General features: G+C 48.6%; 1 protein-coding gene across 1 annotated transcript in view; it reads right to left on the bottom strand.

The window, feature by feature from the left end:
• Nucleotides 1–24506, bottom strand: part of LOC146201814 (uncharacterized) — a 31894-nt gene extending 7388 nt beyond the window's left edge. The window contains exons 1-4 of the mRNA XM_084587774.1: nucleotides 23573–24506; nucleotides 12403–12537; nucleotides 12179–12341; nucleotides 11475–11671 (exon numbers count right to left, since the gene is read on the bottom strand). Coding sequence (XP_084443900.1) covers nucleotides 11477–11671; nucleotides 12179–12341; nucleotides 12403–12537; nucleotides 23573–23763 — 684 coding nt within the window. The 5' untranslated portion in view covers nucleotides 23764–24506 and the 3' untranslated portion in view covers nucleotides 11475–11476. The remainder of the gene's footprint in view (nucleotides 1–11474; nucleotides 11672–12178; nucleotides 12342–12402; nucleotides 12538–23572) is intronic.
• Between the last annotated feature and the right edge of the window lie 2163 nt (nucleotides 24507–26669).

Consider the following 26669-nt stretch of genomic DNA (forward strand, 5'->3'; position numbering starts at 1 on the left):
AAAAACCAGACGTCATCACCGATAATCATCGTAATGAAACGATAATGAAACGTAACAGCCGTTGTACGTCTGTCTAATTGTATTTGGTCACTTACGAAGCGTGTATGGACATCTTCGCAAAGGTGGGACAGTTGACCGCACTACGCTGCGTGGAAAGAGAGAAGTTTCAACTGCAGACAGCGTAACATAAACAAAGTGACACCGAGAGGGCAGCTGGGCGCATTTCACTGTGACAAGAGAAAAGTGCTTGCCTACATGTAAACCGAATTACCGGATTCCTTCGGCGCACACGCAGTGGCATTAGTGGGGCCAAGTAGGGCTAATGCGCGTGCGCAGCCGGCACTCTCTACTTCTCTGTGCGTCTACGCTATGCTCAAAATAGTAAGCCTCGAAGCCGTGGATTCATGTTTCAAGGCCAGGAGTCTGTTTTAATAATAATAATAATAATAATAATAATAATAATAATAATAATAATAATAATAATAATAATAATAATAATAATAATAATAATAATATATTATTATTATTATTATTATTATTATTATTATTATTATTATTATTATTATTATTATTATTATTATTATTATTATTATTATTATTATTATTCAATGCACTATAAACGCGTTCGCGGACATTTAGTGCATGTGGTGGGTTGACGGAATGAAGCGCGTGTCTGTATCGGGCGGTCGTGCAGAAGAGAGTACTGTTATCCACCGCGGCACACGCACATCGCCACTGTTTTTAGACTGCCGCAATGAAAAAGTCGAACGTATTTATTAGCACAATGACAGCCTCCCTTTACGAGCGCACATGGTCATCCCCGATTAGTCATCGCGGTGAAATTCCAAGCTTTTTGGGTGTTTCTTGCACCTCATTTCGGTTCTGTACCGAAAAAAAAAAGTAAATAAACGTCGCGCTTGGTTTTGACATAGGACATCGTTTTCTTCACACCTTCGAACACGTCAGTTAGTTTTAGTAAAGTAAGTAGAGGAGGCTCAGAATTTTTGCCTCCGAATGGCTGAATGTCGATTGACACCACCGAAATAAAATATGCGACGATGTGTGGAGTGGAAATCACATGACAGTCTGATTCGGCGCGCAGTTTTGACGTCGAGGTCACCAGCGGCATTTTTCTTTTTTTAGTGAAAGCATTTCCGATGACAAACATGCAAAGCAGTAAAAGAAAATAAAACCAAAGACTAACGCTAGTTCTAATCCTTACTGCTTAGCATCAAGGAGCCACGTGGTCTTACTCAAAAAGATTCAGAAATATAAGCATGGTAGCACAGCTAGCAGTGCGAAAGCAATTCCAAGCAAAAACGCAGATGACACGCGGCAATATCTACCAAGGCAGCAGTTGTTGCTTCCCTCAGGAGATAGGAGCCTGAGTCTTGCACGAAGGCACATTCACGAACTGGGCTGAACCTGTTCAATCCGTTTCGAAATGATTTTTGATAACAATACCACGTCAATTCGATGCAGACAGCTGTATGTCGAGACCTTGCGGTGAAACCCACAGTTGACCGCGTCGAGTTATCGCTATAGCTTCGTTCCCACGTGTAGCGAACATCACCCATTTTTGCTGTGCACAGATAACAAATGGCGACCACGCCTTGCAGACTACTTTTTTTTTTTTTTGTGATAGGAAGGCAAATTTCCACTCCTTTGCAATGATAAAATCGGAAATAAATGGGAGGGAATGGAAACATAATGTTCAAAAAACAAAATGACTTGAAACAGCATCGCCGCAGAAGAAACTGCATAAATATTCGCAGCATCTGCCATTTTCTTGGTTTAGAGAAATTGCTTCAAGGGTCTATCAACTTGCATCTTGAGCGTTCACGAGCATACTTCAGCCCACTGATTGGAAAGTCATTCTAAGGAGTTCTTGTGTGGACAAAAAAAGCAGGAGGATAAGGGTTAGGTGCAACAGTGGCCCTGAACCAGCTCTGCCATTGTTCAACTCTAATCCTGCTGAAACGCTGCATGGCATACTGAAACAACAAAACATTGGGGTGAGGTCAACGAATTGCCACCATGATTGATCTCATGATAGAGGAAGAGAGAAGGACAGGGACTGGTCATTTTGGGCAAGGGCTAAAAATATACAGGTACGAGGGACAGGCAAACCTCTTTGTCCCATGTCTCTCGACCATCCCTGCCTCTTTTTTGCGCTTTGTCAAAATGAGCAAACCCCACCAACTAGCCCAAGAAACAGCATTGCAGAGAGACAGTGTGCCTAAAGCTCATAGCCGCTTTTTGTAAGCCTACAAAAGCTAGTAAATTCAGACTAGATTGACCAAAATTGACCAAAATAATCTGGGCATGCACTGGGAAAATGTTTTGTCTAACATGAAAATGAATACATTCCGATGCCTGTGCTGCTTAGCATTCGTCAAGTTTTTTCTCTCAGTGTGGCGATTGAAGAAAGTATCAAGGCATACCACTTCCCCAAAGTACATCCAAAATTACGTCATGTTGGGGGTACAAGTGGCGTGGGGTGAAGGGAACTACTGGAATACATAAGCCCCGACTCCAAACACTCCAAACACACATGCGTCATGCACTGCCGCGCTAACGTCGTCGCACGCGTCAGCCAAAGCCGGTCTGCGCATGCGCGCAGCGCCTGCGTGCATCGCGAGCTCTGATGCTGTGATCTGTCTTTGCCAGATATCTGGCGCGTGCTACACGCGTCGAAAACAAGCGAGGGGTTGGGACCGCGCGGCTGTCCCCTACTTCGTTCTTCTCGTCCTGAAGTCCACTTAGCTCCCCCTGCTTCTTTTCTTCACAGAATAGTTTTCTTCACGGTTTTCAAATTTTCTCAGTCCGCGCGAGAGGGTGAGCGAGCCAGCACCACGAACATGCAGGTGCATTCCCCTTTTGCGACGCCTGCCGTGACGGCGGCATTGACGTCGCGGCGCATGGAAAGTGCTTTGGAGTACCCGCTTTATTTATGGCAGTTACGAGGGTTTACCTACAGAAGGAATGTGAGGATTGACAGCCATGTTTGTCAGTTCTTCGATTTTCCGTACTGTTTCCTCGGGCTGTTTTTCTTTTTTCCATCAATGATGAAACAAACCCTTCACACATTCGTGGGGACAATGTTTGCAAACGGTGTAGGTTCGCCAGTACTTGTCTAAATGGGGCGATCCCCCCCCCCCCCTTCTTTATTGGAACCGCAGATGAATCAACAAGGGTAGATCCCCAGACATGTCAAAAGAATTCCGGGGCTGGCAAATTTCAAATTATGAAATCATTGTCAAGAAACACATGTGCTAGTTGCAAAGCGGCGCATATTTAGATAACTGCTCGTGATGTCGCACTTTTCTGGTCGTCTTATTGCTCAGAATATGTTTATTTATTTATTTTATTTACATTACCCCTCAGGGAGGTATTACATATATTTTGAATATATTTCAGAAATATGTTGCACTCACGCTCTCGAGTGCTGCTAGTATGGCAGTCCGCTTTCTCAACGCACCTTATGGCTAAAAATGTCGCAACAAGAGCGCAGACTGACTTGAAACTAGAGCTCGCGGTAGTTATTGTAGCTGGAGTACCATTACCAATGTACGCCTACTACCAGCGCTGGTGCATTCGCCTTCAGCCCACCTGCTCATGTTGCTGTATATAGCACAAGGAGCTCAATCTAAAACATCAATCTATTCGTTGTGTCGTCTTCTGACTTTGTGCTCCCGTCCACGTTCCGCGCTGTCACCTCAAGATGCATAAGCAACACGCCCAAGCTGCTATTCTAAATAAAAACAAAAATGGGGGAGGGGGAGGGGCGGTTAGCTTACCGTCAATACTATATAGCCTCGTGTGTTTCAATGGAAATGCCTCCACCCACCCCCCCACCCCCACCAGGGAAAAAAGAAAGCGGTCAGCGCGTTATGAAAAGGAAAGTACGCACACCCACATATATCAGCGCGCGCGTTTTTTTTTTCTACTTTTATTACAACAGAAAAATTACCGACGATTACGTTACTTCCTAATGCGAAATTTGAGCATATCTCATTGGCTGTTCCAGTTTTTCGATAGATTGAGGCAAAGACAACTTTTTTATTTTATTTTTCTCACGTATTTCTTCAAGAAACACTCCACTAACAGTTCTTGACTGTCATGAAGGAAGCTTTGTGGATCAGGAGTTCGCGTAAGGCAGCGTATGGACCTGTAGGAGCGTTGCGCAGCGAAGAGATAGGAGCGACTGGCATGATGCCGCTGACGCGGCTAGCGAGTCAAGTCAACATGGTTCTGCGTTTCGGCTCAGGATGTATGCAGCGCGATCCACTTACACCGGAAAACACCGTCGCCACCACAAATGAAAAAGTTAGGGAGAGGGGGGGGGGGGGGGGGGGGGGGGGCACGCAGCGGCGAATGGTGGCAGGAGCGTGCGCTGCCCTGGCTGCGGAGCTGGTTACGAGGGACAGCGCAGACGGCGACGCGAAACGCAGGAACGGGCGCCAAAGAGCTGGGCTCTAAAAAAAAAAAAAAAAAAAGGAAGCTGTTCAGCACGCCAAATGGCCACATCAGGGCAGCGCGAGGAAGTACATGTCCGGACAAATTCTAGGGGCAGTAAGTAACCGAAGGGCGTCTTGCATTATTCTTTTGTTGCGCATATAACGACAGAAACGAATCCTTTGACTCCAAAGAATGCCTCAGTGGCAGCCAGTTATGCATTTTACCGTGGTTAGCACGAGTGATTGCCGTTCTATGCTTGTCATGAAAGCAGGTGATGCTGGTAGTGAATAAATAAATAAGTAAATAAATATATAGAAAGTACACTGGATTCGCAATGCAGCAAAGACGTACATCTAACCAATGAAGAGTACAGAGGAGATTCAAAGGGGAAGGGTCGAGAAGGAGCGGTCTAACGCGCTTGCGAAACTAATCCGCTTCTACTGGCGACGTTGCCTCATAACTGTCTGCTACCCTCCCCTCTCCAATTCATTTCCCCCAAAATTTAGCCTGAATGCATTGCGGCAGCTGCGTGGTGCTTGCCCTTTTGGTAGGTATTTCACACCTATTTCGCAATGCCGACTCTCCTCTCTAAGGTAAAATGAAATTGGCCATCGCCCTTTTCTCAGCTCATTAGGTTACCGTCAGTTTCTATGGTTAGAAAAGCCCGAACTAAAAAAAGAAAAAAGAAAATGATTACTGTTGATTGAAACCGACTTTATTGCAATTTTATTATGTGCAGTAACGTTTGATAAAAGTAGTTCTGCACCAGAGAGCTCGCAAGAATATCCTACTATAAATGCCATAACTTCAAAAGTGATAACAGCTCAAAAGATGGGTATCAAAGGAAAGACAATACAGGTGTCGATTTCAGTCAGAGTTCATGACGAAACCACCAAAGATGTATACTTCGTCTCACAAAATGTTTTTAGCACTGTGAAAGGCCGGGGCGCCATGGACCAAGAGCACTTGGACACTTGCGCGCGAGCGAGGCAAACGCGTTTCCCCCTTTTTTTTTTTGTACTTTGTAACTAATGTACAAAGCTCCCCCTGTAATTTTTTGTTATAGCTCCCCTCTGCACTTCCCCTCGCTTTCCTCTCCCCATCATTTTGCTTTCCCGCCGGCTGCAGCTTGGGCGCTTCAGATTTTAGGTAGCAGTTGAAGGGGCCGGCAGCACTCTTTTCCTTCCTTTTGTTTGAATAACCACTATCCACACCACCTATAATAGGCAATTGGGCTCCCACTGTCGCCCTTGCCGATTCGAGGGGTGCGTCGGAGCACAATTACCTATTACAGTGCGCATTTGAATGGGCTACGGAGCCCCTGCCTTTAGCAGTGGTGCAAATCTCTTGTGAGTCAAAGTATAGTATACAAGGGCCACATAAATATCTTCCATCATATCGCACCTTTCCATTTTTGGTATACACTTGAGCTATTCTTAATTAACATATATCGACGATGTATTATCAACTCGCTCAAGCTTCCACTCTATCCAGAACAGTGAACAACAAAACGAGGTGGTACTTTTCATTTACGTTACGCACATTCGGTCATGGCCGAATCGAGCGGCGGCGGTCCGCGTCGCCGCTCAAGTTCAGCCGTGATAAGGCAAGCTAGCACCCCGCAGTCCTGCTATCCGCTGTAGTCAAGCTAAGAACAGGTGAACGCTTCCCCCTGCGCACGGCGGGGAGAAGAATGGGGCTTTGAAAACCCACCCTCCAACAAAAGAAAGCTTCTCTACAAAGCAATGGTTGGGTCCCTCGGCCAACTGGGGGCAAGGCCGATAGGCACTTTCTCAGTCCTGAATCAGTGGCGTAGCCTGGTGGCAGAATTTGAACTAATTCCAAGATGGCCACCGTGGGACCTCCGCCTTGCCTTAAGGAGCTCGTGTCGCAGAAAAGCCGGTGTCGCCGGCGGCGTTGGCCGTGAGCGATAAATCCCGGCATGCACTTCATAAACGGCAAACACAGAAGAACCCCTCCTCGCAATGTGCGGCGCTGCCCCGCACCTGGCGCGCCACTCTCCCCTGACGTTTCGCCGTGCACCCTCACGGGTTGTAAAATCAAGCGTCTTTCTTTAGATCACTATCTTCACTCACCCGCTTCTCCCCTTCGGGCCGCGCGGGTACCGGTGCGGGGATGCCCCAATACCCTTGCGTTTAATAAGTTTTCTCGCTCTCTCCCCTTCCAACATCCAGCGTGCGTCGCTCGAACAGTGGTGTTTAGGCGACGCGGCTCCTCTTTCCGCTCACAGCGCGATTGCTAGGTGCAGCGTCTGATGCCGGACGCCTCTGACGTGATCGCTGCGCCGTAGCGCTTCTGCTGGGAAAGCGTCCCCTGCGATGTGTGCCGAGCTGCTTCCGATGAATCATGCTTCTGCGTGGTGCTCCCAAGCGAGATAGAGGACGATTCCATCAAGGCGTCAGCCCCATGATCGCGTCCGCCTTCATGGCGCGTCGCTGCCCGGCTTTCTCCCTCCGAGACACCGAGTTCTTTGGTTCGTTCCGCTTGCTCAGGCGCACGTTTCGTTGCCGCGCCGAACACTGTGTGACTCAAGAGCATACCGAGCGAATGAGTGGGCGGTGCGAACGAGGTGCAATAACGCTATCGCGTTCCGCTCTTGAAGGCGAAGCTTAAGCGTCCTCCAATTTTTTACCATATTTTGCGTGCCGAAAATAACCATATATATGCTAGAAAATAGACCGTCTACTTCGTACTGGACCTAGATTGCTACACTGCAGGAATGCATGCGCGCATGCTGTTCAATTTCTTGATCCAATCCATCAGAGAGGAAACATAATAGGGAGGTTGCCACTAAATAAACATCTATGCACTATTTTCGCTACGCATTAATTGCAAGCATCTTGCGGAAAAGGCCGCAACAAGCAAAGGGCTGCGTGCCTGCCAGCCTCCAGTCCGCGGATTCACGACTCCGTCTTCCTAGGCCTGCGTGCCGGGGGCGGGGAGGAAGACAGGCGGAAATAAAAGTCTGCCTGGCAGCACCGATGACACAGCGTGTACGACATAGCTACTTAAAATCCTCGATCACTTGTTCTAGGTGTCACGTCCCGCCTCCGATGCGTTTGTGGCTACTGTCCCGACAGCATTGGTCTCGGCGTTCCTAAAGGCATTTAGGGTGCTCCAGAATTGATTTTAAAGCATTCAATTATTACTAGGACGCATTCATCTGCCAATAACGTGTAGCCGCCGCCTACCACGCGCAGCTGTTTATGGCGATCAGGTGACCACCCGTGAGCTCGACTCCTGCCGCGCTCCTACCGCCCATTTCTTTGCCCTCAGGTGGGGAGGCTGCGAAATGCTTCGAAAGCTGAAACGTTTTAAAGGGGTGTGTTAATGCGAAATCTTTACTGGCCTCACCGATGAGCCAAGGTCATCGGATCTCAGGTGCGGCGCGAGGAGCTGGCACCGCGCTTCTTTTTCTCAGGGGAGGCTGAAGGCATCGAGACTCTCTTCTATGCCCAAGGATGCGGGATCGAATCCCGGCCGCTTTTCGTTGGCGGCGAAGAGCAAGGCGCCCATCCCCTGTGCGATGTCAGTGCACGTTAATGAACCCCAAATTGGTCGAAATTTCCGGAGCCCTCCACTACGGCGTCTCGTAGCCCGGGTGGTTAGTAATGTAGAAAGTTAGGCCAGCTGGCAATGATCTGTGTTAAAACTGTGCACATAAAACACAAAAACAAGAAGAGAACATAACGGAGTGCTCTTGTCCGTCCTGTTCTCTCTTAAACATTTAATTAAAGAACCCCAGGTGGTCGAAATTTCCGGAGCCCTCCCCAACGGCGTCTCTCACAGTTCGAGTCGTTTTGGGACGTTAAATAAAGTTCACTAAAGCAGAAAGTTGGGCCATTTGGTGATCTCCGTGTTAAAACGGCGCACATAAAGCACGAAAACACAGAATAGGACGGAGCGCTCTTGTCCGTCCTGTTCTCTCTTAAACATTTAATTAAAGAACCCCAGGTGGTCGAAATTTCCGGAGCCCTCCCCAACGGCGTCTCTCACAGTTCGAGTCGTTTTGGGACGTTAAATAAAGTTCACTAAAGCAGAAAGTTGGGCCATTTGGTGATCTCCGTGTTAAAACGGCGCACATAAAGCACGAAAACACAGAATAGGACGGAGCGCTCTTGTCCGTCCTGTTCTCTCTTAAACATTTAATTAAAGAACCCCAGGTGGTCGAAATTTCCGGAGCCCTCCCCAACGGCGTCTCTCACAGTTCGAGTCGTTTTGGGACGTTAAATAAAGTTCACTAAAGCAGAAAGTTGGGCCATTTGGTGATCTCCGTGTTAAAACGGCGCACATAAAGCACGAAAACACAGAATAGGACGGAGCGCTCTTGTCCGTCCTGTTCTCTCTTAAACATTTAATTAAAGAACCCCAGGTGGTCGAAATTTCCGGAGCCCTCCCCAACGGCGTCTCTCACAGTTCGAGTCGTTTTGGGACGTTAAATAAAGTTCACTAAAGCAGAAAGTTGGGCCATTTGGTGATCTCCGTGTTAAAACGGCGCACATAAAGCACGAAAACACAGAATAGGACGGAGCGCTCTTGTCCGTCCTGTTCTCTCTTAAACATTTAATTAAAGAACCCCAGGTGGTCGAAATTTCCGGAGCCCTCCCCAACGGCGTCTCTCACAGTTCGAGTCGTTTTGGGACGTTAAATAAAGTTCACTAAAGCAGAAAGTTGGGCCATTTGGTGATCTCCGTGTTAAAACGGCGCACATAAAGCACGAAAACACAGAATAGGACGGAGCGCTCTTGTCCGTCCTGTTCTCTCTTAAACATTTAATTAAAGAACCCCAGGTGGTCGAAATTTCCGGAGCCCTCCCCAACGGCGTCTCTCACAGTTCGAGTCGTTTTGGGACGTTAAATAAAGTTCACTAAAGCAGAAAGTTGGGCCATTTGGTGATCTCCGTGTTAAAACGGCGCACATAAAGCACGAAAACACAGAATAGGACGGAGCGCTCTTGTCCGTCCTGTTCTGTGTTTTATGTGCGCCGTTTTAACATTGGACGTAAAATCTTATACACTAAACCATATTCCGCTGCTGCTTCTACTTCGCACACCTGCCTGACCATGCTTACCGCTCTAAAAACTGGCTAAGCAACACAGCGTAATCAAACTTAACAAAGCTTTCGCTTGCATAATCGGCCTTAGCCGCCACAGCCAATTTTGGTCATCCTCTGAGAATTTGTGCATCCGTCAGCTTTGTTCTCGCACGGCGTCATTTTTATAATGATTTGCTTCCGTTCTTGCGTGTTCTTCGCTTAGCACAAATTTCACGCGAATGTTATCGTACAAACTGCAAGCTAATCATCACACAAACAAGTGTAATTCGTGTGACCTTCTCAGGCGAACGCTTCGAACTGGATGTCGCAGCAGTCGCTTGCTTGCTTGTCGGGTTGCTGCGACGCTCCTTGTGTGTGTGTGTGTGTGTGTGTGTGTGTGTGTGTGTGTGTGTGTGTGTGTGTGTGTGTGTGTGTGTGTGTGTGTGTGTGTGTGTGTGTGTGTGTGTGTGTGTGTGTGTGTGTGTGTGTGTGTGTGTGTGTGTGTGTGTGTGTGTGTGTGTGTGTGTGTGTGTGTGTGTGTGTGTGTGTGTGTGTGTGTGTGTGTGTGTGTGTGTGTGTGTGTGTGTGTGTGTGTGTGTGTGTGTGTGTGTGTGTGTGTGTGTGTGTGTGTGTGTGTGTGTGTGTGTGTGTGTGTGTGTGTGTGTGTGTGTGTGTGTGTGTGTGTGTGTGTGTGTGTGTGTGTGTGTGTGTGTGTGTGTGTGTGTGTGTGTGTGTGTGTGTGTGTGTGTGTGTGTGTGAGAGAGAGAGAGAGAGAGAGAGAGAGAGAGAGAGAGAGGGGGGGGGGTATCTGCTGCTACAGCAATCTCTTTGGCGAATGTGAACGCAAAAGAAATCCTTCAGAATCCATTGTGCCTGCACGCAGCAGTGATAGTGTCCCAGGTGCCTACTCGCGATGTGCACGGACGGACGGACAAAGGGAGGTGAAAATGTAGCCGTTAAATGCATGGCTGCGTTAAGTTTTTTATATTTCGCTAATCGGCGTCCTTGGTCATTTATGTTTTAACAATTGCATGTGTACATTGCGACGCGACCCATTTTGGCAAAAAAGGATCTTTTTGAGAGCTTTTGAGCCTCAGTTTCTCTCTGGATAGCGAATAGAATATCGTACTATTCAATTCGCTGACAGCGTCGATTTTCAAAAGTTATTCGGACTGAATCGAACATTTTTTTCGAGTTGGACTGAATAGCACTGACGGACGAGACGGGAGAAAAGAAGACGGGCACTTGCGCTGTCTTCTTTGCTCCTGTTCAGTAGCTGTTTAGTCCTCTCTCCAATATATATGAACCAACCACACAACTTAAGCGCTGCTCTTGAATGTTTTCTAGTTTTCTGATAATTGACACGAAGATGGAATGAGGCTCATCGACGCCCATACGGAATTAAGGCAGGTACTTTAGCAAGTGGTACATATTTCAAAAGAAAGACGCAGCGCAACTCACGAGACGATAAAGGCGCGTTGGACCGTCGCAATTCCTTTCTTGCCCCGTGTGTTGTGCATTTTCCCTTCCCACAAGGAAATTTTGTTTACTCTATACTTGTATAGAGCATTTGCTGTCTTATACAGTGGAGGTATTTAGTAGTATAAGGGAATAAAATGTTTACCGTCCACAGATTTAGAGACCTAGAAATATGGGAAGTGGAAAAAAGTTGTGGCGCACAGGCGATGTGAATCCGCAAATGTTGACAGCCGATGATGGGCACTGAGACGTAGCTTTTGCTATTCGAGATTTTTTTATCGGAAATGAAAGGCATGTAGCTGTCTCACTTTAGGTGGAAAGTTCAATTGCTCCTTAAGAACAGTGATGGGGGAGGTACATAAAGACGAACTGTGGCGAAAGGGAAAACGCTTCGCCGTCATCGAAACGCGGTCTGGACTCGTGCTTGAACCCATTGACCACAGAGGCAGCGCGGGACAAGGCCGAGAGCAGGGCCCACCTTCAGAGGCGTCCGGGGAAGCATCGAAGCGCCGAGCCCAGTCCGTAGCCGTAGCCGCGTGGACCCAGGTGTCGCCGGTGGCAAGGCTCACAGTAGAGCTCCCCGCCGGCCGACCGGTAGGAGCCCGAGGCCAGCCGATGGCCGCACGCGTGGCACCGGAAACATCGCACGTGGTACACGCGCCCGCTGGTGCCCACCTGCACGGGTTGCACGCATCGCTTGCCGTGACTTGCCTCCACAGCGCTGCCGTTTTTATTCTGTCCTTAATGGAGTAAGCCCACCGAACTCTTGCCGCGAAAAAAAAAAAAATTACGAGGGTTCAATGCTGCTGAACCAAATATTGAGCGAAAGCATTAGCTGCGGGTGACCGAGCGTTCTCCTCTTTTTCTTTTTCCTCAGCCCACATATAGTCCCCGCTTTAACAAAGCCGTATGAACGTGCCTTAGTGGCCTTTAGGAGTAACGTGAATGCCGGGGTCCTAGCAGACTGATTCTTACATGACCGTCCCATGTGAAACGAGAGATCCAAGTTGGCAGCTCCTGCCAGCCCGTGTGTCTCGTGGGGTGTGACGTCACAGCGTCACGTGGGCAAGACGTAACTGCGGCCGGGTCACGCGAAGGCTTGAAAGTGCGAGTAGTATTGCTTTCGCAATAAAAATACTGCGGCGCTAGAACAGCAAGTCCTCGAGCGCCCAGGATTCATACCTGTCTCTCGGCGAAGTAGACGGTTTCGTGGCAGCGCGCGCACACCTCTCCGCCGCCGTAGCCCTGGCCGGCGCTGCGCGAACCGGGGCCCTGGTTGGGCGTGCACGCCGACACCAGGCTCCACGATCCCGACGACGAATACGCGCTGGGCGCCGGAGAGCACCTGCGCGCCACGTTTCATCAGCTGCGCGGCAACGCAGCGTGCGCATCGCAGCCTCACGCACCTGGAAGGCGCCATGCCTGGCGATAGCAGCAGGGCCTCGCTGTAGCAGACAGCGCAGTAGAGGTCCTGGCCCAAGGGTCGGCTGCCGGGACGACCGCACGCCGCGCACGCAGGCCTGGGCACTTGGGCGGCTGCCCTGCGCGCCGCGCGAACGCCTCAGCGCTGTCTCGAACCTTTCGACTTCGATAGGGTCGGGATGTGCGTACGTTTCCAAACGCGTCACGCTTATGCCGCCTGTTTGCAAACTTCCTCAGGCGTAGAGAAATCCACAAACACGCTTTTGGACGCGAGTCTTCGGAATCTCACCAGTGTTGGCGTACGCCCTGGAAGTAATCTCACCTGCGTGTCCTATGAAGCGAAGCCGCTTCCACGCGCGGACCGTAGACAGGAGTTGAAAGTTTTCGCGCGCCTACAGCGTACCTTCATCAGCGAAGGCTGAACATGTCTAGGCAAAGCGCAACAGCATTTGTGCACTCTGAAGGTTGCATTTGTTTAACTAAAGATCGCCACAGCCTCGGTTGCCCAACGTATGCAAGGTAAGCGCTGAGGGGACCTCGTGAGCGTCTCGGGAGACGAGTAGGCGATGAAGCACGCCGCCGGCTATCACGCAACATGCAGCGTAAACAACGCGGGCCTATTTCTGTCTTCCGCCTGAGCGTGCATGGCCACAGACACAACAACGCCGTGACCTGACTCCTCACCGCACACTCTGAAGGCAAGGTGTATAAAGTATTGCTTTCCAAAGCGTGTCGTATATTATCCATCTATAATTCGGCACGAGTGAGCAATAAAGTGAATTACATAATTGTAAACATAATATTGTTCTGTGAATCGCGTTTCGAGAAATTGCACACGCGCATGGTACCCAGTATACAAAAATAAGGCAGCCGTGGTATATGGCGAAAAAATCGCGTAGCGCCGCTTGAAAAATAAAAGTGCACCGCCCTATCCATTTGCGAGAGCATGCAGACCATCTTTCGCAAATGCCTTGACGACCGAGTTCTTTGCCAAGCCTTAGGTGCTATTTTCAAAGCAAGCAGTTCACTTACCCTAACCGAACAACACAACTTTGAACGCCAACAAACAGTTATGTATAAGTCGCTGTTACTTTCGAAGTTCCAGACCTTTTTAAGGTTCGTATTAAGAAGGAACTTCGAGCAAGGAACGCAGGCTCCCATCTTCCCTCACGCCTTGCCTGGCGAAGAAAAGATTCTTGTGGTGAACGGAGCAGATCCAGGAGGAAGATAGCAGCCTGTTGAACGCTCCCCCCCCCCCCCCCTGCTCCCCTTCCCCAAGGTTTTTCTATCTCTCTTTGTCGCGAAAAAAAGAGCAAACGCCGAAGCTCTTAGTGCAATGCTGACGAAAGATGCCTGATGCGTATGTGCGAGCGCGCGACGCTTGCCAAAACCGCGCGCATCGGAGGTTACGAAAACTCCCGGACAAGTGAGATCATTTCTAGGCTCAGCTGCTCAAACGGGGCCGGCAGCCGCCAAAGCCCTCCGGTGGGCACGTAAGCACGTGCCAGCTCACGGGTGACTCTCTACGACCGGTTATTTCGGGCACGCCCGCGTTTGTGCATCGCTGGTGCGTTTGCATCTTGATGCCACTGTGGTACGCGTTTGCACGATCTTCATCAGACGACGCTGATACGGCCAGGCGCGCACTGTCGGCTATGTGGCCCGCCAGCTCGTTTGCGCGCCACCGCGAGCTTGCGAGGGGCGACGCGGACTTCGTCCTTCCTTGCTCCTGGCTTCTACAACGCACTGCAGCGGACTGGGCGAGCTGCTGTCTTACCTAATCGCGCCCATCACTCCTTCATCAGCGGCTGGACGTCGTGGGGCGGAGGCGCATTCAAGCAATCGCGCGTGGAGTAGCGGCAGGATGCGCTAAATCTGTCTCTCACGAGCTGTTCCTTTGTGTGTTGTTGTTTTAATCAAGAATAACTGGTGAATTTCGACTCCCATTTCCACCGCCCTTCGCAATGCCATGGCTGCGTACCTGAAGAATCGCGTTTCTGGGAATAGCCGTATATACCTAAATATATTGACTCGCTTCACGTTCGAAACTGCAGCTACTGCGACGCAGCCTCAAGAGCGTGGCTTTCTTTATTTCTTACTTTTTTCGTTACCGCAGCTGGGAAAAGGAAGCCAAGTACATTGGCTCTGCGCACAATACATATGGTTCACGCTGGCTTGCGAAAGGTGACGTAGCGAGAGGACTCGAGAATCCGGAGAGCCTCGTTTCTTTGCTTTTACGTACACGCAGAAATTTTGTGCATTTTCTGGGAAAGACTTCTTGAACATATTTCTTTTGTTTAACTTATTGTATAACTTCACAACAAGCAGTATATCCGCAGATCTTCCCTCAACAGGCTTTTTGTTTGTTTGTTTGCTATTAAAAAAAAACAGGCCCATTTGGTTTTCTGTATGTTGGTTTGTTTGTGGGGTTTAACGTCCCAAAGCGACTCAGGCTATGAGAGACGCCGTAGTGGGGGACTCCGGAAATTTCGACCACCTGGGGTTCTTTAATGTGCACTGATATCGCACAGCACACGGACGCCACTCCGTTTCGCCTCCAACGAAACACAGCCGCCGAGGCCGGGATTCGGTCCCACTTCCTTTTAGTCGCGCGCCGTAACCACTGCGCCACCCCGGCGGGATGGTTTTCTGTATGTCACTCTGATTTATTTCTTGAGAGCACATGACAAACTTAAGAAGCGTAACATTGTTACGCATCTGAAGCTTTGACCATCTAAATGTTCATAAAAAGTATCTCACAATAATCAGCAGTTGCCTCAATTATTTTCAGAAGCGCAGCCCATCGGTTTTCGATGGTAATTTTAGCTCCGAGCGCGGGAATAACGTTAAAAGTTTTGCCATACGTCGGCAGCTTATCATACTCATCAGCACGTGCATTGCGGCATCTTCTAATATCCGACAGTTGCCTCGCTAATAAAGGTGCTCTAGGATCCTGGGCATGCGAGAGTTGGATCCGCCGTTTGGCTTGGTCGATATACCTAGGCTTATCTGAAGGCCGTTTTAACGCGATAGCGATAGACGTCTCGTTCGGCGGGAAATATGACGACGGCCTTGTCGGCGTGTCAAGGAAATCTGGTCGAGAGGGCGTGGCGTCACCCGTGAAGCTTCAGTATTGCGAGTGATTAAAATATTACATAATCGCTATTATGACGCTGATGTCGAAATATATCTTAAACGTCATTATAACAGATATAGATGCAAAGTAATTACTTATGCTTTAAAGATGATTTGGTAATCGATCTAATCGAGTCTCTGACCCTTGGCCACCGAGGCACGTTCATTCGGCTTGGTAAAAATGAGGCCTTGCGTGAGAGTTTGTCACATCACGTGCTCTGTTATGCATAGCGACTTGGTAGGTGCGAGCGTTAGTTATCAGGTGTGCTCATTTACGCCCTTAAGTAACTGGATGTCTGTCAAAGGACCGCCAAAGGTCCCTCAGGCGGCCGCAAGGACTCTTTTTAACGCTATCGCGTCATACTCCTAAGCTTAACTTTTTAATCACGCCGTGTACCTAAGTCCGCAGTGCACAGGTAATGACTCATCTGTTCCCAAAATAACATCTTTGTTCGTTAGTTCACCTATAAAAAGGGAACGCCGTAGTCGGTCTTTTCTTGTTTTTTGAAAGGAGGGCGGAGGGATCGAAATTATTAGTTATTTCGGCTTTTAATGCGTCGGTAGTTTTTATCTCATGGTTCATTTCAAGAGATGCTGCTAACGAGCCATAGTTCTTTCGCGTGGAACCTGAGGACTATTTAGCTTTTTTGCTAACTGCAGCTGTCTCCACTAGGAGTGGGTAGCAGAACCCGTATGAGCTGGAAGACAAAGCTAAACTCTGCAGTCCGCAGTGGGTCCCCTGATGGTTCATGACCCATGCAGAGTCCATTTGTTTCAGCAATGACAGCGAAAGCATGAACCATCGAGTGCACAACGCCATCTCACTCGGCATGGCCAGAAAAATCAAATGTGTTTGGCACTCGATCATTTCATGCAACAAATAACCCTCTGTTGTTTGTCTCTTAACTGAATTCGAACAACAAGTTGTTAATTTTTGTTCATATTAATGCGAAGTCATTCCCATTTCCCATTGGCAAAAAAGCTGGCGGCGCGACGGCATCCATGGCACGGAAAATCGCGAGCGCGCCTTTGAGCGGTGACATGGCCGGGCACTAATTGGTCGGTCACAGCATGACTTATTCTCACAAGTAGGTAGGCTTAAATATATTGGCCGAATTTTAATTTCCCCTACTGATAGCGCCACTACACACATCTGCACGCAACACAAGGGTCGGCTTAGTTGCACGACGCTTCTGCTTAACAGTGAAGCCAGATGTTACGACCACCATGTGATAGACGATAGCCCCAATTGGAGCCGAAATAGATCGTCGGCGCTGTCACACACTTGCCACCTGTCATCGGCCATGGTTGGTACACAGAAGGGCCAGCCGTGACCTGCCATGGTTGTCAGAGGCGAAATGGAAAGAGGGAAGTCTTCTTCTCCTAGAGGTAAGGACGGAGAGACTGGGAATGTGCATGCCACGGGAAGGACCCTGTACACGGAAGAGCCACTTGCAAACAAGCAGGAAAGTGGAGAGGAGGAGGGTTCCTACATGAAGATGGTTGGCTTGTTTTATGGCGTAGCGCACAGCGACGCTGTAAAGCGGAGGCACGGGCACGCGCGGCACATGCTGTTCGGTTCGAGAAGCCTGTCACGCTCGTCGTTTTGTTCTGGTGCTCCGCTGCGACCCCGTAAATTCCCTGCAATGGGGTTTAACGTCCCAAAGCGGCCTCAGGCTATGAGAGACGCCGTAGTGGAGTATTCACGAAATTTCGGCCACCTGGGGTTCTGTTAACATCCACAGCTAAACATAGCACAGCACACAGGCGCCTTGCTTTTCGCCTCCATCGGAAAGCGGCCGCCGCTACCGGGATTTGGCCCCGCATCCTTAGACACAGTAGCCGAGCACCCAAATCACTGCACCACCGTGGCTGGGCGAAAATAGAAGATCCTAATCAATTTAAGATATGTATGTGATTATGCATCGTATATGCAGTAATGCGTTGTTTTGTGTTGTAATGAATTGTATGTGTGCATGGTATCTGTGGGCGTGCATGCAGCTCACAATGAGGTTCTTTTGCTATCGCATTCATTCTCCCAGCTAGTGGTAACTAGTTGTCCTCCGATTTTTTTTTTTTTCATACACTTTATTTATCTCTGAAGAATAAAAAAGATCTCCGCGTCTCTTCACGGCGTGAAAGCGAAAATACAGAACAAAATCGAGTTCTGCTTAGCTGTATATGTTGACATGATATCACGTCGGTTGTATTATCAGGGTCCTTCAACACTTTTCTGCAAAAATATTGCAGGAGTCTGATATTATTTCTCACTAATTACGTGCGGACATATCGGGAGCAGTGTGGCGTGCGTTTTGCGGGCAATTCTGTGAACTGTCTTCTGCCCTTGCATGGTTAAAGCCATGTGGCGTTAAATAATATTTCTAGCGCTGTTAGCACCTCAAACCAGCGCCTATCTGATGAGTCCAGCATGCCGTCCACTTTTTAGACAATGCGCAGTAATTACTCCTGCTAGAGTGCATCTGCTTGCCAAGCGTGTCCACATATATCGCGACTAATGCCACATGAAATACTGCCCGGTCGAAGCTGGAGTATGGGCCAAAATAGAGAGTGTGTAGCATTGCTTGAGCAATGTTTATTTTTAGCTCAAAGTGTGCGTCAGCGAACTCAGAGTACTGACCCCGAAATCACTGTCAAGCGCAGCGTAAATGCAGCGCGAACCGCCACCCGCACACGAGGATTCACTTCGAAGGTTGCTGCAATCTTGACGAAGCGGAAAGCCAGAACACCAGCAAACGCCACGGGCGCGGCAGACCGAACTAATTCTGCATACAGTAAATTATTGCACAACGCGTCGAAAGTGTTTCCTCTGCTTGCTTCGCCCGGCAGGCGACGAGACGAACATCATGTGCCACTTACGCCCGCCTTGCATTGCTTACGCGTGATGCGAGAGCGCGCCGCGAGGCAACGTTTATACCGTTCTCGGGTTCCGTTTAACTTTGTGGGCGCCTGTCCGAGTTAGTAGACACCTGTGGAATGTATGCTCGAGTAAGGTCCACGCTGCCAGGAACCACAACTGGGGGAGGCCTCACAAGGCGCGCGTATTGCTCATTTTGGGAGGAAGCCAAATTGATCACATGCAGCGATATTTCGCTGCAGCTTTGTTACCGAAATTAAGTGTCCGCGGACAAATTTCGCCATGCAGATGCGGGGAGACAGCTGTCTGCTGTGAAGAGTACGGCGCACCTTTGGTAGTTTCCCAAAGGGGGAAGTCGTGAGACTCGACAAACCTTGAGCGATTTTCCCACCGTATGCGCTGCCAGACATTGCCACAGGTAGTGGAAAAATGTGGATTTGGGCACGCCACCCACAGGCGTCGCAATGACAAAGAAAACCGAGGTGAAAGCATGGGAGACGGTGATATGAAGTAGTCGGTGTGTATAATTGCCGCAATATGGCGCTGGATAAGGGCGTCAAGGTACCGTGAGGTGGTGGCACTGTCCGGTAAAAACGTCCCCGGAGCAAATGTCCCCGGAAAAAATGTCCCTATTTGCGAAGTCGAAAAACATGTCCCCGAACGGGGACTGAATTCTTGCGCTATAGGATGTAGACTGCGTTTCCGCGTGGCGAGCTGCAATAATGAATGATGCATGTTCACTTTATTACAGCGGTAATACAGTGTCAGCGCCTCGTCTTCGGATTGCGCGGAAAAGGCGAGCTGACCACCGGCTTTACCGGGGAAGCTTGTAGCGATGCTTTAGTATGGCCATGATGCACGACCAGTTAAGCCTCGTCCTGCTTATACCATCATCACCGGTCTCGTCAGGAGATTTCTTTGCCTTCCTCCTTTAGCCTCACCTCGGGGGCATATTTGTAAAATATGCCCAAATGAAAATACTAAAAAAAAAAAAATACCGCCCTTATCACCATTCTACACCATCATCAGAAGAACGCTTGAACGTTGTCACCAGAAGGTCTGGAAAGTAATTCTAGTAGTGGTGTCTTCTGCTTTGGGCGGTTCCCCGGGACAACCATACGCCGATCCGCCTATATTTTCTCAGTGGTGTCGTGACGCTGGGGCTAAGTCGACCCGGCCTTCACTTGGTAGCGTGCAGAGACTCCGGGTTGATGAAGGATTGAATCTTCGAAGTTGGTAAAATATATACAAGCAGGTTTAATGGCACTTTGAGAAAACGTATTTACATGAAAAAGAAGGGTTTATCAGCAAAATGGCAAGCGTTAAGAGTTCATAGCGAGAAGCGTCTGGATGAGCCGTTTACCCAGGGCTCAGAGCCTCATTTCGTGCTCTGCAACGTCCTTAAAACCCCCTATGTCCAGCCCCTCTCTGAAGATGCTGACCAACCAGTTCCAGGGCACGCCCCTCAGATATCGGCATCCAATCGAACACATCACAGCACTGATGGTCTGATGCACTGACTGGTCCGGTATTGTTTCGTTGGGCGTGGTCACTTGTTGGCGGGTAGAGCTTGGTAACGGCGAGGAGGTACATTTCTAATCTTCAGCAAAGATCCGATATGGTGGTTCCGGCAAGTGGATTTCCTTCTCAGAAACCCAAGTGCACGTGCGTGCCACATACTGCACCCAGCATTGTCCCTTTCCGGCAATTGCAAATCTTTCCTGCATTCCCGGGAATTCCTCTAATGGCCGTATTCATCATGCTCCTTTCTTGTCCTGTACGTCAGCGGACGTGTCACTCTGTCGTCTCCTTTGGACAATAGGCATTCCTCACTTGACAATAACGCTTCTCGACGGGAAGGGTGAACAATTGAACAAAATCACATCCGGCTATTTCTCACAGGGCGACGTTTCTTTGTATTTTTCTTGACGTTCCCTTGACAGGGCCAATTTGGCATTTGCAGGGTCTCGACAAAGCAAAACAGGCTCACACAAAAAGACTCATTGAAACAGGCTCACTTAGAGCCCTTGCACCAACAGCACATATCCACAGCACATATCCATGCCCACAGGCGAACAATAGTGCGCGCAAGTGCGGACCATGCACGGTCATAACAGTGGGCAGTATTACCAAGCTTATTAGACCTGCCGCATGATTGCTTAATGAGCTGCGGAGCTCGGAACCTCGCAACGTATAATGAGTCAGATGGCTCTTTCACCGTGCTTTTACGCAGTTCTTGTAAACATTTCGGGCGCACAGAGGACGTAGGTTCCAAATGATGATTACATTTAACTCAAAGGCAAGAAAGAATGGCATAAAATTAGTATCTTTTTTTTTTTCATGTGGGTATCGGAAGAAATCATTTTTAGGACCGCTTTTTGCCTTGGGGACGTCTTTTCCTAGTTGCCTCTTCTTCAGGGGCCGTTTCTTCCGGGGACGTTTTCTCCGGGGTCGTTTTCTCCGGGGTCGTATCTTCCGGGGACGTTTTTACCTACACCCGGCATTGTCATGCAGCTATGTTTGCGGAATGTGGTGATTTGATGATGTGTATAAAAGACTGATGTGGCCCCTTGGGCAGGGTTAATTGGGTGCTTGATCGTATCGTCAACTAAAAAGTTAGCTCCTCCGTAACGAAATTAATTTATTGCGCGCTTGAGCGATTACTTCAGAGAGCGCTGCCAAATTTGAAATTTCCAAGGACTCCCAAAATTTGGCAGTTGGCCCACCCCCAAAAATGGATTAAGATGGATTAGTCGATTGGTTAAGGTGGGTTAGTGGGTAATGCTATCCTATTCCCTTCGTTGAGGATGTAGTTAAAGAGGCCCCCAAGCTTTTTTGTTTTCTTTTGTTTTCTTTTTTCAGGCACGGCATTTATTTATTTAGCAAGGCATTTATTGCCTTGCTAAGCAACTCGGGGGATGAACTGCAAATAATAATTGATGGCCTAGACAGAAAAAGTAGAAAGGTAGGCTTGAAAATCAATATGCAGAAGACTAAGGTAATGTTCAACAGCCTCGGGAAGGAACAGCAGTTTACAGTAGGTAGCGAAATAGTGGAAGTAGTAGGCGAATATGTCTACTTAGGGCAGGTAGTAACCGCAGATCCGGACCATGAAAAGGAAATAACAAGAAGAATAAGATTGGGATGGAGCGCATTTGGCAAGCACTCGCAGATTATGACTAGCAGCTTACCGGTATCGCTCAAGAGGAAAGTATACAACAGTTGCATCTTGCCTGTACTCACCTATGGGGCTGAAACGTGGAGGCTAACCAAGAGAGTTCTACTTAAGTTGAGGACAACCCAGAGGGCTATGGAACGAAAAATGGTAGGGGTAACATTAAGAGATAGAAAGCGTGCAGAGTGGGTCAGAGAAATAACTCAAGTTGCCGACATTCTAGTGGAAATTAAGAAGAAGAAATGGACATGGGCAGGACATGTAGTGCGAAGAGAGGATAACCGATGGTCGCTGAGGGTAACAAACTGGATTCCAAGGGAAGGAAAGCGTAGCAGGGGGCGGCAGAAAGTTAGGTGGGCGGATGAGATTAAGAAGTTCGCAGGGGTCAAGTAGATGCAGCTAGCACAGAACCGGGTTAAGTGGAGAAATATGGGAGAGGCCTTCGCCCTGCAGTGGGTATAATCAGGCTGATGGTGATGATGATGATGATTTATTTAACGGGAAGATAATGCTGGATGTCACTTGCACGTTGCAGGGCCATTGAATACTCTGGCATCACAAATGCCGTTCAGCATCTGCTCTGCGCACCAAGGCAGCGCAAGAGCGCGCAATGACGCGCAAGTCTGCCTCCCGCGGAAGTCGTGCAATGTTCTGACACGAAGGCGCGTACTCGTCGCGGTCACTCAGCTAGCTGATATGCGCTGTGCTACTGGACGCAAATTTGCCGGCTCGAAGCCGGGCCGCGGTAGAGACACGAATACGTACACCTGTGTACTGATATTTCAGCGCGCACGCCGAATAAGTCCTGAACGTCGAAATCAAGATGGAGCCCTTCACTGGCACTTCATGGCGCAAAAGAGTAAGGCACTATTTCAATTCAATTTTATAATGGAAAACGCTCATCATCCGAGGTAAACAATGCGTGTCAATCTGCGTGCACAAAACGTGCCTGTACTCGCCAAGTTGTTGTTTTTTTTTTTTTTTTTTTTTTTTTTTTTTTTTACAACGCGTATAGACTCATTCGATCCATACGCGTGTGCACAAACAGATGTCCCCCATCCTTATGTTTTTTGCAGGTGACACGTGTCTACGCTCGTCAACAGCAGCCACGGAGCGAACTGTCCACGAGCCTGGGAGTGCGCCAAACGCAGAGGCTATATAAGGCGTATGTCGTCGGGAAAGGGAGTGCTGCCGCTTCCGAGGTGAAGCACCTCTGAGCGCTCGCCTTTCGGGCTCTCCCGCATGCAAACTTCCCACGGATTGGAGTAGTGGGCACGATCACGGCTGCAGAGCGAGCCGCGCGGTCTGACCGTCATAATGGCTGCTTATCAAATTAGCATAGCCATTGAGTTCCAACCGTTATCAGCTGGGAATTGTTCCATAAACCAGTTAGACCAATTACGATTTTCACCGGGGGGGGGGGGGGGGTAGTAGTTGTTAGATGTAATAAGGAGGCGTCTATACGATGTGATTCGAGTGCAATTCACTCTCTGAAGAAGCAGCTATTCTAGCCTTATCTCTGGTGGTAAACGAGGTGCTGGCTGACCGCGACAGACCAAGACCCTATGAAAGAGGTCTTCTCCTTGCCCTGCCACTTTCCTGTTGAAGATGGGTATTTCGCAAACTCGCCACGCAACTGTGGCGTGCGCGGCGTATACGTACTAAGCTGGCCGTGTGCATTTGGCGCGCACGGCTGGTACGCACTCTGACGCGGCCAAGAGTGGCAAGCATTCCAAGCGACTCTCTGAGCCTGAATTCGGGGTATTTAGAAATCGTGATACGGCGTATTCGTAGCGAAATAATAAATAATTACAAGGCTCACGGGACAGGTACCCGCAGTTTTTGAAGTCCGCGTAAATGGAAACAGGGGACTTGTGCTCGGAGTATAGTGCCTGTCGCGGCGTGTGGACCGCCGGTCCTACGCAGGGTGCGCGCTGAGCCGCGAACGCTATGTGCGCGGGGCTCTCACCTGGAAGCGCTGGCCAGCTCCGAGCTGCAGCCGCTGGAGCAGCGGCTGGCCTCCATGGTCCGCTCCGGCTGCTGGTACGCTTCCCTCTGGTCTTCGAGCGGGATTGCGCGTGGCCTTCTTCTTCTTTCTCTCCCACATGGCACATACCCGGATTGGTTAGAATTCATTGCAGGTGTAAGAATAGAATTCATGATGTCGATTTAGACTGCATGATTGATAGCTTATTAATTAGGAATTAGTGTTGCTAAAGTTTTTTGGAAAAATTTTGGGTCGATAAGAATAGTAACCAATGAAAGACCGATTTTCTTTTTGCAAAAAAAAAAAAAATACAGTTTAAATTTGTAAGTATTTGTAAGTAAATTTGTAATTAAATTTGTAAGAACTAAGGCGTACCCCATTTACCCTTGTTCAGTTCTTTTTCATACCGTGCAAACCACCTTCTTCCTTTCGTTCTACCTAAGTATAATATAGACAGATAGCATTAACAAACAAATCTTCCGGTAGCAATATTATAGCTATGGAGTAAATCACACACCGGTTTTATGGCATACCCTTTGACGGTTGCGCCAAAGGAGAGGAGGACAGGAACTGTAGACGTCAATCCTAGGCGCTCGCACTTCATTATTATTTTTTATTTTTTTTCACCGACGTGAGTAGTTTACCTCGCGGAAATGAAGTTGCTCAATTTTTTTTTTTATATCGTCTCATTTCTACCGCATGCAATCAATGAATTTGTAATCACCGCCTGGTCAGGGCCAATCCTCATGGGTTTGTGCTGTTTCTATGAGGACATTAATTACCCCGTGGATCTTTAAGCATCAGCTGAGGGAATACGTATCGCTTGCGCTGAATTTTTTTTTGCTATGAAAACGGGGAGAGAGAGATAGAAAATAAAAGACGTTCGAATAATCTCGTACTGCGTGACACATCTCTTTTTGTCCGTCATGAGCTTCTCTCAGTTAGAAAGCCTATATAACTTTACTTGTCGGCACGAAGGAAGGAAGGAAAAACATCAGAAAAGCTGGTATCGAGAAATCATTCAATCGACGCCACCTCTATTCCCTGATCGACGCGTATCTGCAGCTTCTTAACTGGGACCTCGCGCACAGTTGCTTACCAATTAACATTTCAGTGTACATATTGCATGATAGCTTAGGGTCAGTTCGCATCAAGTTCCCGCTTGTTGCTCGGCAGTTTAGTGAGGTTTAACGTCCCAAAGCGATTCAGGCTATGAGAGACTCCGTAGTGGAGGGCTCCGGAAATTTCTGCCACCTGGGGTTCTTTAACGTGCGCTGACATCGCACAGCACACGGACGCCTTGCTTTTCGCCTTCGTCAAATACATTTCACATCTGGCATTTCGCTTCTCGTTCGATCACATCTTTCCTTTTTTACGCCTGGTCCTTAGTTGTCAAAGCGTATGGTACGCGAAAGATGCAAATGCTCAGTTCTTTTTTTTTTTTTTTTTTTTTCCTCAACGGGCGTTGATTTTGAAAGCAAGGGACTTCTCCCCGACTGAGCAGCAGAGAAATACCACACGGCACGCACGTGTCGGCCATGCGAGGAAAAGACGCAAGAAAGGCAGTTCGTTCTTACGACCGAGACTATCGGGCCGCATGTACGCGGCGCGGAGAGATGATGGAGAATAATACTGACGGCGCTTGTCTTCTTCGTTGCCTCAGGAATTTCGCCTTCTCTCGTTGCCACATCCATCTCATCCAAAAGGGAAAATCTCGTGGAGGGGATTTGGTTGGCGCTCAGAACGTGACCAGAGGTGCAATAAAAATGGTTGCGGAGGTACACGGACTTAGCTCACAGGGGCGCGGGAGAGAAAAGGAACGCTTCGGACGAAGGAGGAAAAGGAGAAATACGCAAGGGGCCGGGCAAGTGAATAAAAATTGAGCAGGTCTTACGGGCGGCGAGTGCGGCGGCGGTCAGTGCCCGCCATAATACGCTCCATAAACTGCGCAGACGGTCGCGACTGTATCGATGTGCACAGCTGCAGTGTTTCGCCACCAACGTCTGACCCGCGTGACCTCGCCCTTCTCAAAGCCTTGCATAAGGCTCCTATTTTGCAATTTCGCCACCAACCTCACCAGGCCCCGCCCCTTCTCGCGGGAAATCGAAGTCGCCGATGTGCTCTCGGCGCTTGACACATGCCTGGTGACGGGAACATCTGATCCACTAGGCAGAAAAAAAAAAAAATTACGTTAGCCGTAAAACACACTGCCTGTACTGCAACCTTATCTCGCACCTCCTGTAATTTGTCGCTGCGTTGGATAAACTACAAGTGTATGCTCGCGTAACCTCAGTGAAGCCAGAACTCAAGTTTTCAAATTGTTATGTCTAGGGGTTCACTTTCTGGGCGTAATAGCGCCAAGAACGCCCGCATCCCATAAAAATGGCATCACAAGTCAAGAGTGGTTGCATCTTCATCAGACGTCAACTCTTCTTCGAAATTCTCCAAAATGTAAATTCCAGTTTCAAAAATGGAATGCTCACATTGAGAGAGAGAGATTTATTTAGGCAATCAAATTCAAGGAGAATTACTGTTCCACTAACAAGGCGCAGCTTGCTTCTCAACGGTTACAAAAGTGAGGTTTAGAAACCTGTTTGAATTTCCAATTAGCTCCTAATACATTCGGAAACCGATGACTCGGAAATTAGTGCATGCAAGGTTGCGTCATTCTACGTAGGGTACATTCTTATTTTCTGCGCATTTTCATTTTTTGCTATACTTAAGTTGGCGCTGTCGTCGTGAATAAATGATACCGCTAACGCAGGTATTGATCAATGCAGCGCTATCGAAGTTGTAAAAGAACAATGTCAGTTAACGGCGAAGAAAGCGCGGGCTTTCCAGCAAAACTGTATACTTTGCATTCCGCAGGTCCGATGCGTCAGGACAGAGCATTGCGCTTTTTTTTTTTTGCGCATTTCTATACAGCGTTCATACATTGTGCACGCACCAGCATCCCGAATCAAAACAAGAAGACGCGGTAACCTCGATACCCAGCACGCTTAGTACGCTGCAATGGCGAACCCGTGGAGTGGTACGTGTTCACTCCAGCCGTTGTACAAGAATGACGCGGTAAGACCAT

The sequence above is a fragment of the Amblyomma maculatum genome, chromosome 1 (assembly GCF_055883805.1).
Source record: "Amblyomma maculatum isolate TAMU_Amacu chromosome 1, ASM5588380v1, whole genome shotgun sequence".
Taxonomy (NCBI): Eukaryota; Metazoa; Arthropoda; class Arachnida; order Ixodida; family Ixodidae; genus Amblyomma; species Amblyomma maculatum.